At 35.2% G+C, this 16,045-nt stretch overlaps 1 protein-coding gene across 2 annotated transcripts in view; it reads left to right on the top strand.

Moving 5' to 3' along the window:
* Positions 1-16,045, top strand: part of Uqcc1 (Ubiquinol-cytochrome c reductase complex assembly factor 1) — a 145,103-nt gene that overhangs the window by 45,972 nt on the left and 83,086 nt on the right. For both annotated transcript variants that reach the window (XM_090405338.1, XM_090405337.1), the window contains exon 4: positions 14,128-14,200. In XM_090405338.1, the coding sequence (XP_090261464.1) occupies positions 14,128-14,200 (73 nt within the window). The remainder of the gene's footprint in view (positions 1-14,127; positions 14,201-16,045) is intronic.

The following is a 16,045-nucleotide window of genomic DNA, read 5'->3' as shown; positions in this document are numbered from 1 at the left end:
AACACTTTCCTCTCCAATGGCTACAGTGATCACAGTATTAAAAAAATAATCAGGTCCTCCCCCTCTCCTCGGTCTTCTCTTCAGAAAGAGTTTAGAAATGCCATCACCATACCCTACATCCATTGCACATCAGAAAAAATAGCCAAGATTTTAAAAAAGTACAACCTACACACAGCATTTAAGCCCCACCGCAAACTTGCTACCCTTATCTGCTCTACAAAAGATCAGCTCCCTCATCTCTCAGTGCCTGGAGTCTATAAAGTATCCTGTTCATGTAAACTGGCGTACTTTGGACAGACAGGCAGATCAGCCACTATCCGCCTGGAGGAACATAAGTCATACATCCGCAAACACAACTATTGTCAGTCAGGCTTGGCTGACCATGTCTTGGATACAACCCACAGGATGTCATGGGAAAAAACCACCATGCTCCACCACCTCAAATTCAAAAAAGAGAGACTATTCTTAGAATCAGCAGCAGCTCTCAGGAACCAACCAAATCTCAATAATATGGTTGCATTAAGCTTCCTAAGATTTGGGAAACGCTTATCACCAGAGGTCCCACTTTACATTCCAGGCCACCTACAACCGCCCTTAGAGGGCGCTCCACCTAGATAGGACTTTAGTGTCATCCACGTGGTTGGGCTTAGTATTGTGTGGTATTTGTTTTTGATGTTACATTAGTTTTTTTTGTAATCCCTGAAGATGTCTCATTTACTGAGACGAAATATATAGGAAGTATTAAATTCTGTTTTAATCCTTTCTGAGTGCTGTATACAATCCATTAAGCCTCCAATATGATATTCACAACCTCCTCATGGATTAGCACCTTATGAGTGGATTTGCATATTCTGACCCGGAGAGCTTTATGGGGTATGACTTTAAGCCATGCTAGGGCCAGACTGATCAAAGAGTCTGCAAAGAGCAGATCCACCCTCCTACATGAAGCCAAAAAAACCAATACTCTCATATCAGCTTCGACCTTTGCTCTAAATAACAAGGGTTTTGTTAATAATTGGTGGATTTTTATATAGATAGAGTATTCATATATATTATATTTATTAATCCTACCAAAGAGATGATCTCTGTTTCTAACAATTATTTTTTTATTCTGAGTGTACCTATATTTTATTATGTGCACAAGGGTTCACTCCAATTGGTGCAATGATCTTAACTCTTTCTTTCAGAATCCAATTAATCACTGACTCAAGACCAAATACAAAATAAACACATTTAATAAAACTAAAACAATATATATACACTTTAAACAATATTACATAACTATAACTACAAATTAATTGGATCCAAGGCCTTTTTAAAATAAACTTACACTTAAGACTAAACACTTTGTTTTCAAAATGACAAAATGTTCATAGCCAGTTGCTCTCTCTCTCTCTCTCTCTCTCTCTCTCTCTCTCTGTCAAGGCCCTTTTCAGAAGATATATGACTCTATTCTTCATTTTACAGGATCCTTTTTCATCACTCATGTAGCACACATAAAAATCTTCCTGACTTAATTCTGTCTCTTTTTAGTAGAAATAATAGTCAGATCAGGCGTCCTTAATACTGATGAAACTTCTTAATCAAAATTTTCTCAAACATTCCTTTAGAATGTAAATAGCAAATTCTTCTTTTATTCACAATACTTAATGATAGTCTTAACTTTTCCACTTTAAAAAAACTTACAGTTCTATGATTTCCTTTTGGAATCTACTATAAATCTTCCAATTAGCGTTTCCTCCAATAATCCTTTTAAAACGATCTATAGCAATATTTCCCTTTTATTTATCCACATTAAAACTTAATAGTTCCACGATTCCTTTTTCGGAATATACTATTAATTTTCTTCCGACTGTCACAATAAAACTTAAGTTCCTCTGAACCTAAAAAATCCCCCGGCCTGTATTCTCAATTCCTTCCGAACGCCCTCTTGTTTACAGCCGTTACCCAGATACCGAACGCTCTCTTGTCAGCTGTCAATCACTCCATAAAACTCCTCCGCGAGCATGTGCACTCCACGAAAGTCAGAAACTAAGTACTGTAAAATGGCTGACACATTGTATCCGTTAGCGAAAAGAGAATGTCTTCATAAAACACAAATTAATATTTCAAACCACAATCAAATTCTTTTAAGTAATACAAAGATCAAATCTAGAAAGTACATCAATTTTTTAACTTCTTTACATATCACCTTGGACAAAACAATTCCATAACGGGCATATCGCAAGTGCCGACAATGCGTGTTATGAAAACAAAACTAATAAACATACTAACATAAACAATTTGTAAAAATATTCAGAATTAGGGCCAGACTGATCAAAGAGTCTGCAAAGAGCAGATCCACCCTCCTACATGAAGCCAAAAAAACCAATACTCTCATATCAGCTTCGACCTTTGCTCTAAATAACAAGGGTTTCATAAGTGATTTAGGCATAGACCAATTCATGAAAGATATGCTAAAATCTCCATACTTGATATGCATAGCAATCAAATGATTACCTATAATTGCTAGGGCAAGGTCTTTGAAAATATTTGTGTCAACCCTTATTTTAAGAACACTCATGTGACAGATAGCAGACTAAAGAGCTGGAGAGGGAGGGAAAACAAATTAGACATTTTAGGCCTTGCAAAAATAAGGAAAAACTCAGAACAGATAAATGATTTGAAGAGTGGAAACTTGTTCTATCATATTTGAGAAACCAAAGGTCAGTATCGAGTGGTGTTCATGATCAAACATTAACATAATAATGGATACTCTGAATGCATAGCCTCTTGGAAAGTTAAAACATCTAAAGGTTCCACAATGACCATAATCCAGGTCTCTCATAGTAATACTGAAGTTGATAACATCAGCAACATAATATATGCTGCAGTAAATGGAGGAAGTCACATTCAGTTAGTGATTATGGGGAATTTTAGTACCTTAAATAGGCCAGAAGCCATTTGAAGAGGCATCAAGTGGACAATATGGCTTTGGATCTTGAAACCTCAGAGAAGAAAAGTTAGTTTAGTTTGCACTAAGTAATCCTTAGCAGTGACAAATTCCTTCTTCAAGAGAAAGCCTAAATGATCATGGACATTGCATTCTCCAAATACTTCATTAGCTGAAATAGATTACATACTGTTTCAGATTGCAAAAATTGTCCAGAAGTCAGAGATAATAAATTTAATACATACAGATCAGTTAAATGTACCATTCAAACTCACCGTAACAAAAACAGAAATAAATGGTTCAAATTGCAGGAACAGCAGTGAGCAGTTCTATCTCTCCAGCTGTAGTCTTATAGAACATCTGGGAAAGTCAACTTTTCAGTCCCATTTACTCAACCTTGTATTTGGCTTTGCTTCGTAGATGACTCAGAGATAGAATTATTGCAATTTCTGGATAAAATAAACTCCATGTATGCCTGTATCAAGTTACAAGTCACTATTGAATATGAATCTAATAACATCCTTACCTTTCTGGATACTTTAATAATTTGCACTTCTACAGGCAGTATTCAATTTTCTATTTATTAAAACTTTCCTTCACTGGCAGTTACATCCATCCATCCATCCTTATACCATCATCCATCACAGAAGATGGGTATTATCAAAATTCTTATACCCAGCCCACTATGTCTGTTCAACTAATTCCCTTCTGTTGGAAGAATTAAACAAAATAAAAATCACCATGACTGCTAATGCAGTGCTTCCCAAACTTCTGGATGTCAGGGCCCCCTCTGCAAAAATTAAAATATTTCACGCCCCCCCCCCTCGAAAAAAAATCGTAATAGAGATATATTATTATAATATTTATTGTATTTATATTCAATACAAAAACACAGCGAATATTGCAAAAATCAGATGCATATATTACATTTTTTGCCTCTTACCGTTTGGTTCTGAAGACGATGCGGGCTGTTCTGGGTAAAATATGAAATACTGTCCTTTTTTTTTAAGTCTGTTTCTGCTTCTTCTGATTGTTCGCGGGATTTTTTTTTTATTTTTTATCAACCACTTATCCATCTCAGGGTTAAATTTTTTAACGTAGAATAGATCAAATAATATCACTATTTACCAATACTGGCACACCACAGACTGATAACATGAAATTAGTGAATATTACCTGAATAAGGGAATCCCCCGGACCAGAAACATTTTTCACTTTTGTGACTTTTCTCCTTTTACGGTAATTAAGCCTAACGCGAAACAGACAGCAAAGGCAGTCTGTTTATTAAAACGTGCATATGATTGGTGCGGTATTAACAAAAGATTGCGCAACCGAAAGATAAAAGCATAGCTGACAATTGAGTTGAAATGCTAACTCTCTTCAACTGAATTCCATATGTGAAACTGCCATAACATTCATTATATATATATATTACTTAGTTTTAACACTTTTACGAATTTTAACACGTTCGGTTGAATTTTATTGCTGCCTTGGGAAATCGAACTCGCACACATCTAATTAATAACAATAGTTTTTAGTTAGATACTGTGTTTGCCCATGCAACATATGGTTTTGTTTCAGTCTATACAGCATAGTTTCTGTATAAGGGGACATGTGATTCATTAATTAGTGTGTTTTTATCCCGGTTGTCTCTAATTGCACTATTTGTTGAGAAATATATTACACAGACTCCTCATACCTTATTCACTGGCATAATAAAAGTACTTATTTTTATTGCCTCTGCAGTATAGTGGCTCTTAGGGAGGGCGTGTTGTTTACCACTGCAAGCAAGTTACTATCTCCCCACATGAACTTGTTTAAGCTTTTTTTCATGTGTGAAGTATATGCGAAACTTTTATTGGTAGCAGAAAACTAGCTCGGATGACAGTGATAATATAAAACGAGTTTTGATATGTATATAAAGTCAATATCAACAGTCCCTGATTAGGAACGCCTGATGAAAGGGACAGGAAGATTTGGAGCTTCCCTGGAGAGCATTCGAAGTAAATACAATTAACCACTGCTTTGAAATGAAACATATGAATAAGCAATATTTACTAATAGTCATTAAGTGCCGAAATACGCACGAAGCAAAGTTTGTGAACCAACACCAATGTGTGAATTTTTCCATTAAAATATAAAAAATAACAAAAATGAAATAATAAAAGCTAAATACGTTTCTTTTAAAATAAAAAAAAATCTACTTAGTCTTAAAACATTTTAAATTTGTTTTCATTATTTCACAGCTCCCCCCTCAACAAAACCTACGGTCCCCAAGGGGGCCGCGGCCCACAGTTTGGGAAGCGCTGTGCTAATGGATATATGCATGCTGCCATCCAAAAAATGATTGATAAATATTATCCCTCAATCAGACTGCAATTGGATATAAAAAAAATAGTTGCCATACATACCCTACCTTAAAAGAACACCAGAACAAATAGCACATAGTTTTAAGCTTTGTACCACCTTCAAACCATTTGGAAACAGCCTTTTCTATGATCACCAAGGATAAATGATCAACTTTGATCCTTGCCAAGTGTTTATTAGCTGCTCCCTATTCTTGTGGACTTTGTTATTTTGGACCAGTGGATTGTTTTGCTGATATTAGAACCATCAGGACAACACAGTTGTGGAATCTGACATTCCAAGACTGTGTAGTCCATGCCTTGGTTACCAAGCCATTGATGCTAGACATGGAGTTTTTTTTGCAGTTAAACCAAGATTCTACACTTAGGAAAAAAGATTGTTGATTTTCACTAAAAATATGTCTAACTCTTCATTTCAGTGTGGCTGAATAGCAAATATATCGTCAACATAACATCAGTGAAATAATTGAATTACAGTAGTGACAGGGGAGAACCTTTGGTTCAACCTTCCACCTGCTTGTAGAGATTACTTTGTCACAAAAACTATCCAGAATGCATAGCAAAGTCAAATAATTTAAGGATGCCAGCTGGAAAGTCCCTAGAGTATATAAAATTTTCTAGATAGTTATATCTAATGGAATCATTCCTTTCCTTTGGTGAAGAGAGAAACAATGTCAAAATTTACTGTGATGTCATAGCTGCAAAGGTGGAGATCTTTCACTTCAGAGATGATATCTCTGGTATCCTTAATGTAGGAAAAGGATTTTTTTGCAGTTAGACCAGTGAGTAGGTTAGATAAAATTTTGGAAGAGTTTATAAGTAGGACAACTGATATGATCCACCACTGGTCACAAAGGAATGCCCATTTTATATATGTATATATATATATATATTTTTTTTTTAATGGTGTTAACATCCAAAGAGTTAGCACCATCTACCAACTGATTTAATTTATTTACCTGTGATTTGGTGGGATCTCTAATGATAGGTTTATAGGTAGAATGATCTTGAAGAAGAATGCAGATCTTATGATTATATTCTGATATAAATATGATAAATGTGCAATTTCCTGTGTCCACATTAGAAATAGCAATATTGTTGCTTTTTAATGAGTGCAAAGCTTTAATTTCCAATCTAGGAATGTTTAAAGGTGGTAAGTTTGCAATATATAAAATATGTGCAACTTCAAAATGTAATTTGTTAGCAGAATCAGAAGGTAATGTAGGTTCCTTTCTGTCTACTGCATAAAATCAGCATAAAGAATTTTTCTTCATTATAGAAAGGTAGAGATAGAGAAATCATGGCCTCTAGATAAAACATTCATTTCATGGGTGAGTTTAAAACGAGTCAAGTTTACTACCTGTTTATCTGTACACTGAAGAGTGGAAGATTTATGTTGTCTACTTATAAGACTTTCACACTTGTGTAGAAGGCTTTGTTAAATTTAAAATGCTTTGTTAAAATGCTCTCCAGCAAGATTCTTTAGAGATGTGGAATATGATATAACAGTCTGTGTGCAAGTGGATTTATAGTTTAGTTTTAGATATTGTTTTATTTAGTTATGTATTTTACAGTTAAGTTGAATTCCTTGGATATAAAAGGAAATATACAATGATACAACTGATGGCATTGCATCCATCACATAAAATAAATATCTTTTCAAACATGCCAGCAGTCACCCAGCATGCCTATTGAACTATTTTCCATGGTCTGATTACTGTTTCCTGGAGAGCATAAATAATAGTAAGATAATGAAAAAAAAAAACAAGGCATTAGAAATCTTGACATTACACCAAGTAGTACTTCACAAGGTACAAGGCTAATTTTCTAGGAAGATAGATCTGTAGAAAAGGAAACATGGACAAGGTTATGGTTAGAGTTGCCAAGAGGAGAGCTAACATTTACATTGTATTTGGAAGAAGACTTGGTTAAGAAAAGGTCCAGCAAGAATGAGGAAGATTATCCCTTATTCTAGTTGATAGGTTAACAGTTTGTATTAGATCATTATTGACTACCAATAATTTGGCTTCCATTCCAGCATGATCTGTGAAATTAGAGAAGGAAGTCAGTTTGAATTATGAGAGCATCGAAGTTTTCAAAGAAGATGATCTCACTGTTTGGGTAATGAGACTATAGGAAATCAACTTTCAGAGTGAAATAATGAAAGAGATTAGTGTGGTGATTTGATTCAGAATTAGGAAAACAATAAAGGCAGCAAATTTGCCAGCCTAGTTGACCACGTAGTTAGCATATCTTCTCTCCAACCAACAGGCTGTGGGTTTGAATTCTGTTGTGGCAATGGATGTTTGTGACTGTCTTTAGATGGGAGATGAATTTCATCATCCAGTTTGAGATCACTGCTCTGCTTATTGGAGGCTTGAAGCGGCCTGAAAGAGTTCCATGTTTAGTCTCTAGAGCAGGTGTTTCCAACCCTATGCCCGTGGGCACCATGGCGCCCATCGACCAATTTGTGTGTGCCTGCCGCTGTTCAACCGTGTGCCGTATAGTTTGAAATAATCACGTGCACATCACGCAACAATTCATGGCATGCTATATGATGCATGCGTTAATGACACATGACAACTATTAAACGCATACAATGTAAAGTAGACGCACATTCGAAGTTGTTCATTATCTGTTGCTAGTTATATGTGCATAATTTAAACGGTGTCTTGTACTTAAATTTTTGAATTATTTTGATTTTTAATCCTAAAATGAGTGAATCAAGTAAAAGACAATGAAACCTATAACTTTAACACTGACTGGGAGGAAACATATTGTTTCGTTAATTTTAAAGATAATCGTGTTTGTTTGTTGTGCAACAGTAGCGATGCAATTCCGAAAAAACATAATGTTGAACGTCACTTCCAGACAATGCATGCCACTTTTAATACGAATTATCCACTTAAATCTGAAATAAGAACGAAAAAAATAAATCAACTAAAATCGAACCTGTCTTCCCAATAGTCGGTTTTCACTAGACATGTGGTAACATCTAAAAATGCCACTATTGCTTCTTTAGAAATTTCTCACATGCTCGAAAAGAAGAAAAATCCGTTCCAAGATGGCGAGTTGTTAAAAGAAGCATTTTTGACTGGTGCCGATTATTTATTTGAGAGATTTTCTAACAAACGTGAGATTATGTCAGCAATACGAGATTTACAATTGTCAAATAACACCGTCACAAGAAGAATACATGTAATTTCAATGGACATACAAACTCAGTTAAAAAGTGACTTGAAAATATGTAACTGGTTCTTTTTACAATTTGACAAGTCAACAGATGTATTATCAGACACAACACAGTTAGCAATTATGGTGAGAATGGTATTTAGTAACTTCGCTGTAAAAGAAGATCTACTGAAAATATTACCCATGAAAGGACAGACAACGGGTGAATATATTTATAATACATTCAGAATATACGCCAAGTCGATAGATATGCCTTTGCACAAGCTGTCTGCGATAACTACTGATGGGGCACCAGCAATGGTTGGCAGTATCAATGGATTTATTGCACTCTGCAAGAAAGATCATTCATTTCCAAACTTTATGTCCTACCACTGTATTTTCCACCAGGAAGCTTTGTGCAGTAAAATACTGCTTTTTGGACATGTTATGAAAGTTGTTACAAAAATAATCAACTCCATTCGAGCAGCACCGACTTTTCAAAGCTCTATTGCAAGACATTGAAGATAAAGAACCTGATCTCATCCTGCATACTGAAGTACGTTTGCTCAGTAAAGGTAAAGTCCTTACAAGATTTTTAAGCTTAATTGAAGAAATAAAAAAATATCCTCACGTCAAAAATGAAAATTTTGATGAACTAAATGACTTTTGCTGGCTGTTGGATTTATGTTTTCTCACAGACATCATGGAAAAATTGAATTCTTTAAATTTGGAGTTGCAAGGAAAAAATAGACATGTCACTGAAATGATAGGCTCTGTAAACTCATTTAAAGCAAAACTGGATTTGTGGATATCACATCTGCAGATGGTATCTCGCATTCATTTCCCAAATGTGAAAAAAATGGTAGGCAATAGTGAATTTAACTTGTCACCATTTGTTAAACATCTTCAAGTGCTTAAAGAACAGTTTGAAAAGAGATTTCAGGAATTTACTATCATCGAGCCAATGATCTCCTTTTTTATCAATCCTTTTACTTGCCAAGTAAATATAATGGAAATAGCTGCATGCATTACAAAGCTTGTTCAAGTAAATGCTGAAGAACTGGAGCTAGAAATTTTGGATCTTCAGAATGACATTATGCTAAAATCCCATATAACAGATGAAAACTTCTGGAATCTAGTGGATAGAAAAAAGTTTCCATTCTTAAAAAGAGCAGCGTACAAGATAAAATAATTTTTTGGTTCCACATACCTTTGCGAATCATTGTTTTCAACCATGAATATCATAAAATCAAAATATAGATCACGACTCACTGATGAGCATCTTGGTGATTGTTTAAGAACTGGAATATCATCATATTCTCCTAATTATGAAGCACTGGCCAATGAAATGCAATGCCAAAGATCACATAACTTACATATATATATATTTAAATTTTTATATAATGTAAACCAGGGGTTCCCAACCTTTTTGTTTCCTAGAGCACATTCTAAAATACCGATAGGGCAACTGGCACCATCTATTTTTTCAAGCAAATTTTTTGAATTCTCTTATTAAATGAATGCAACTTTGAATGCACGTCTACTTTACATTGTATGCATTTAATAATCATCATGTGTCATTAACGCATGCGTCATATAGCATGCCATGAATTGTTGCGTGATGTGCACGTGATTATTTCAAACTATATGGCACATGGTTGAACAGCGGCAGGCACACACAAATTGAGCAACAGGCGCCATGGTGCCCACAGGCATAGGGTTGGGAATGCCTGATGTAAACTTTTAAGTAATAAAACATTTGATTATAATGTAAACTTTGTATGTATTCATTTAACAAAAGAATTAAAAAAATTTGCTTCAAAAAATACCGTCGCTCTACCAGTATTTTAGAATGTGCACTAGGAAACAAAAAGTTTGGGAACCCCTGCTCTAGAGCATGGTTTCTGGATGATGTACAAAATAAATGAAAATACAAAAAAATATAAAATTAATAAAAAAATAGAAAAAAATATATAAAATTAATAAAAAATTATAAAAAAACTCCATAAATGAAACAGTATCTAAAACTAAACTGTAAATCAGCTTGCACGCTGACTGTTATATCATATTCCACATCTCTAAAGAATCTTGCAGGAGAGCATTTTGTAAATTTAAACAAAGCCTTCTGCAAAAGTGTTCAAGTCTTATAAGTAGACAGCATAAATCTTCCACTCTTCAGCCTACACAAGATATGCTGTTCAACTGCATGCACATTAATAGAAGAGCATGTGTAGAATCTATTGTTGACATTGGAAGAAAGGACATTTATTATTGTGCATTATTTTCATTCATATTGGAGTTGGTAGAGCAAATGGTCCAAGCCTATGGCATGTTTGTGAGCAGTTTGTTCATTGTTTCCATAAGCATGCTCCAAGCAATAGTGTCATCATTGCCTAAGGCTCCAAAGTACCAGGGTGTGCTCTGCTACAATACAAAAGGCATTCAGGAAGACCACAAAGTGTTAACACAAATGAGAATCATGGGCATTTACTGGAGCAGGTGTTACAGTCTCCAAAACACAGTCACTGCCAAACAGCGGTAAAACTTGGGATTCCGAGTCAATCATTACAGAGAATCCTTAAGGAACTTGGTGCCTTTTTGTACATCACTCAAGTTTAACAGCAACTGATTATGCTGCACAGCAGGAATACTGTGTACATGTGCTGGCCAATGTCTGTGAAGATCTGTCCTTCCTCCATAATGTCTGGTTCTTGGATGAAGTGCATTTCCATCTAAGCTGTCATGTTTCTTGAGACCTGAATTTGTCCAAGAGAAACCTCTTCACAGCATGAAGGTCACCTCATGGTGTATGGTTTCTGGCTGTGATATAATTGGGCCCTACTTCATTGAAGAGGTTAGTGTAACCATGACCTTGAATAATTAACACTACATCGAGAATGTGTTGGTTTACGTTCACCAGTATTTGCATAGGATGTTTGTGCAAAAAACATTCCATTTCATGCACTGATATTCCAACAGGTTGGAGCAACCATCACACATCACATGGTTCTAGAGCCTAGTTATCAGAACACTTCTCCGGAAGGCTAATTTCAAGGATTCACAGAATTCTTGTATCCTGCTCATTCTCCTGATCTCACATCACTTGATGACTTAATTTGGGTTATGTTGAAGGAATGGGTATTCCACCATGACCTGCCTTTAAACCTTGATGAACTAAGGGATGGAATTACACAATATGTCCAGCAGATGTCCCAACCTTTGTTCTCCAAGATGACAGAGAACTTTTGCAAGCATTACAAAACCTGTCTTGAAAGACAAGGGGCCCATTTTGATCACATAATCTACCATCATTAATGCTTTATTCAACCAAGATTCCACTGATAGTTGTGGATGTACATATCGTCATGTGTAAACATATATTTCTTTGTTAATAAACTCATCTACCACATAACTTATATCACTAGTTATTCAGTACTTTTTTTTTTTTTGCACCATACTGCTATAGGTTTGCAACCTTTCATGGATGGATGGATGGGAGTCAGCAAAACTGAGGCAAGGAAATCTTGAGACAGAGCAGATCATATAAAGGGATTCAAGATTTAGTACGGAATGTGATCTGATAAAGGCACTTTCCACCTTTCTTACAAAAGGAGCATTCAAAATGTAATTAGGATAGTTTAGGTGAACTGTAGAAGATGCTAGGTGAGGTTCAGTAGGAATATCAGATCAATTGTTGATGCATGCAAGTGATAGTGCATGTCATTAATTTATGTTGCTGCCCCAGATGCTGATAAGTGGATGTGAAAGTGTTTTGTCCTTTTTTACATGGGATTTTGTTATTTTTTAGAGGGGTTGGTATGCATTTTTGTTGTTTTTAGTTTTTTTTGTTTTGTTTTTGATATTTTTGTGATATTTTTATGAAAGAGCATATTATTAGTATTACATGAGTATCTCCATGGAGTTGGAAGACTCATCATGGGAAACCCACCAACCTTTGTTCATATGATTACTTATCGTACCTCTCCTTAAATTCATTCATTGTCAGGGCACTCACATCTATCTCTGGTAATCCATTCCAGTCATTCACCACTTTACAAGCAAAAATCTAGTCTATGCACTCTTACACAATTTCCAGAGATAACCCTTATTTCTCTTCTTCTTCTTAGTCATCATCTATTCAAACTTTTCTTTTGTATCAATTGTATAAAACCCCCCAAGATAATGAGAGACTTCTTGCCATCTTGGGGGTTTTATAAATCCCAAGATATAATAAATCCAACCTTATACTTTGTTACATTAAACTGACAACCATTATTCTTTGCCCACACTGCCAATTTATTTTGATCATCCTGCATAATCTCCACATTCTTTCCCTTTCTCATCTGTCCCTTAGGATGAGTTAAGTCCCCTAATGAGGGATTTATGACGAATTAATGCAGCTGGCTCATCACTCTTCTGCTGCATCCCCTAAGGGTATGTATTCATGACTGTAGGTCCATGTGTGTGTTCACAGGGCTGGTTTGCCTGTTCTGAGGAATGAAAAACCCAAGTTTTTGGGCAAAAAAACCCTCTAACTCATATGAGACCAGCTAACTCACCTTTAGTTGAAAGAGACCAGATAAAGGTTCCTCATATCATGGACAAGAATCAAACCCAGGTCTGTCCGACCAAAGGGCTTTGTCACAGAGGGTCTAATCTCGACATCACTATTATTAAATGTTGCCTTCCCTAGTTTTGCATCATAAACAAACAACTGGATACTGCCCCCCCCCCTTTCCCCAACAAATCATTTCCTATATTATTAATATACAAATTAAACAGTAGTGGTCCAAGTACAGAACCTTGAGCCACTCCACTAGTAACTATCATTTTCCTGGAATCTACTCCACTTTATATATTGCTGTCTGGTATCTGTCTGTCAGCTACTCCTATCTGTGCCATCAGCTTCATATCCGTTCCCATTTGTCCTAACTTATTTAATCATTTTTTTGTGTGGTATTCTGTCAAATAACTTTGCAAGTCCAGCCTTCACTACTGTAGCCATTTCTCTTATCCAGTTTAGCTGTAATATAAAATATGAGAAATGTACTAAGACAGTACTTATCTTTTATAAAGCTATGCTGCACACACACGCACACACACACACACACACACACACCATAGAGTATCACATTATGATCTAACCATTCTTGATTTCTATCTTTAACCAACTTTTTCAATACCTTGACAGTATCCCAAAAACTGATATAAAAAAACTAGTAATGAATTAATTGACCGTGCCAAATGCTGTATTGAAGCTGAGGTAGAGTATATTGATTGAAATAAATTATTTGAATAATTATAATTGGCCTGTGTTTTATTTTCTATCAAAAGTTCGGTTTCTTTTTGGACAGAGGATGTATTAATAAACTATACCCACCTCTCCACCTCAGTAGAGATATGAAGTTAGCTTTCCCTGTTACAGTGCATCTGACAGATATTATATTAAAATTTATAATTAGGCCTTTGAAATGCATTTATTCAGATTTTTCACAGAAAAGAAAATATGATAGAAAGTCTTTTATGAATGAATTCCTTGATTTCTGTTAATAATACAAATTTTAATATAAAAATGATAACAATAAAATTTGTTTAATTACTCATAGAGGTAAAAATAAATTCTGCGTAAGTTTTAATCTTTTACTTATTCTGTTTCAGAACATCGTAATCGCTTCTCTCATAGCATACGAGACCTGTGCTGACACTATTGACTACAAAGAGTTCTTTTCTTGTAAGTTTCTATAATTTATCTTATTTTAATCTTCAAAATTAAAAGTTAAACAGTCTAAAATTAATGAGTGTATAGTCTTGTGACAGTTTGTCATCATTACAGTTAATCACTTGGTAGAATAAACATACTTACAAGGAATATTCCCATCTTAATTACTTGTGTCATGAGGAAGAAAAAATTGCAGATGATGTTCTTTTCGGCTCTGCTATTTAGTTAGATTCATCCTTCATTAAACACTGCTAACTTATGGTAATCAATGAGTACAGGATTGCTCTTCATTGATATGCTAAAGTTTTTCTGACCCTCGAAGCTATGCAGATATGGCATTAAAATGCAAAAAAAAAATCTGTTATTTTATACCAAGTAGACAATCTACTTTCAGCTTGAGCTGCCTTGATATTGTCCTCCAAGAAATATCTGAACATTATTGTCGATCTTGGGGAAGACCACACTCCTACCAGATGCATCCCCCAGGTGGCAGATGGGGAAAACCCAAATGGGTTGCTCTGAATAAAGAGCCGTGGATCAAAGGATGTAGCAGAGGCATGGCAAGCTGGCTACATTATTATGCCAGTAACTTCCATGAGCCGGAGAAAACCGAGATAGTGCTACTGCGTATGGGACAGCCGACGCGCCTACTCGAAGACCCCATAGAGTCGGTGAGAAATAAGCAATGTGGTCAGCCAAAGACGTGAAACACGTAGCCACCCTCAACATAAGATCATTATACCGACCTGGAAAATTGCAATTAGTCCAGGAAAATTTAAAAAGACTGAAATGGAGTATTTTGGGTTTATCAGAGACACATTGGTGCGGAGATGGATTTATGGATTTACCAGAAGGAAGACTATACTTCTCAGGAAGAAAAGATAACATACACAGAGAAGGAGTTGCATTATTAATTGAGAAGAAACTTACGCACTCAGTAATTTAAATAAAACCAGTGTCTCCTAGAATAATCACAGCCAAACTTCAAGCAAAAGAAAAAGGCCAAACAATTAAAATAATCCAAATATATGCACCAGACAGTAACCATTCAGAGGAAGAAATAGAAAATTTCTATGAAGTACTACAACATGAAATAGATAATTCCAAAAACAGAGAACTCATGATAGTGATGAGAGATTTTAATGCTAAAATAGGACAGTTCACAGCAGACAAAAAAGATGTGATGGGGAAATTTGGATACGGAGAGCTTAACGACAGAGGAGAACAATTACTCCACTTCTGTAAAGCAAACGATCTAATGATTACAAATACATTGTTCTATCAACGCCCTAATAATAAATATACATGGACATCCCCAGATGGTAATATAAAGAATTGCATAGACTATATCACCATAAACAAACAATGGAAAAGATCAGTAAAAATAATGTACGAACATTAAGAAGCTTTGATTTTGACATGGACCACGAAATATTAACTGTCAAAGTGAAGATAAAATTCAACAGGAAAAACAATATCAGAAAAGAAGAAAACATCAACCTATCAAAACTAAAAGATAGCTCAAGCAGAAGTAGATTTTTAGAACAGATGTGCTTGAAATTAAAACCCTCCATCTTCCAGAACAGCAGAAAACACTGGGAAGAAGGAAAAGAAACAGTGTTATCAATTGCAAAAGACACTCTAGCTACCAAACCCAAAATAAACAAACAGTGGATAACCCAAGAAATTGTAGCTACACTAGAAGAGAAAAGAGAGGCCAAGATACTTGTAAACCAACAAAACAATGAAGAGAATAGAGAAAAATACAGAGCACTAAAAAATAAAGTTGATAACCTATGCAAAAAAGCCAAAGAAAAATGGTTAGAAGAAAAAGCTAAGAAATGCCAAGAAGCATAC

The sequence above is a fragment of the Typopeltis vanoorti genome, chromosome 15, assembly GCF_054136105.1.
Source record: "Typopeltis vanoorti isolate ZY-2024b chromosome 15, IOZ_Tvanoo_1.0, whole genome shotgun sequence".
NCBI classification, from domain to species: Eukaryota; Metazoa; Arthropoda; class Arachnida; order Uropygi; family Thelyphonidae; genus Typopeltis; species Typopeltis vanoorti.
Note: the sequence above shows the minus strand (reverse complement) of the source record. Positions and strands in the feature narration are given on the sequence as shown.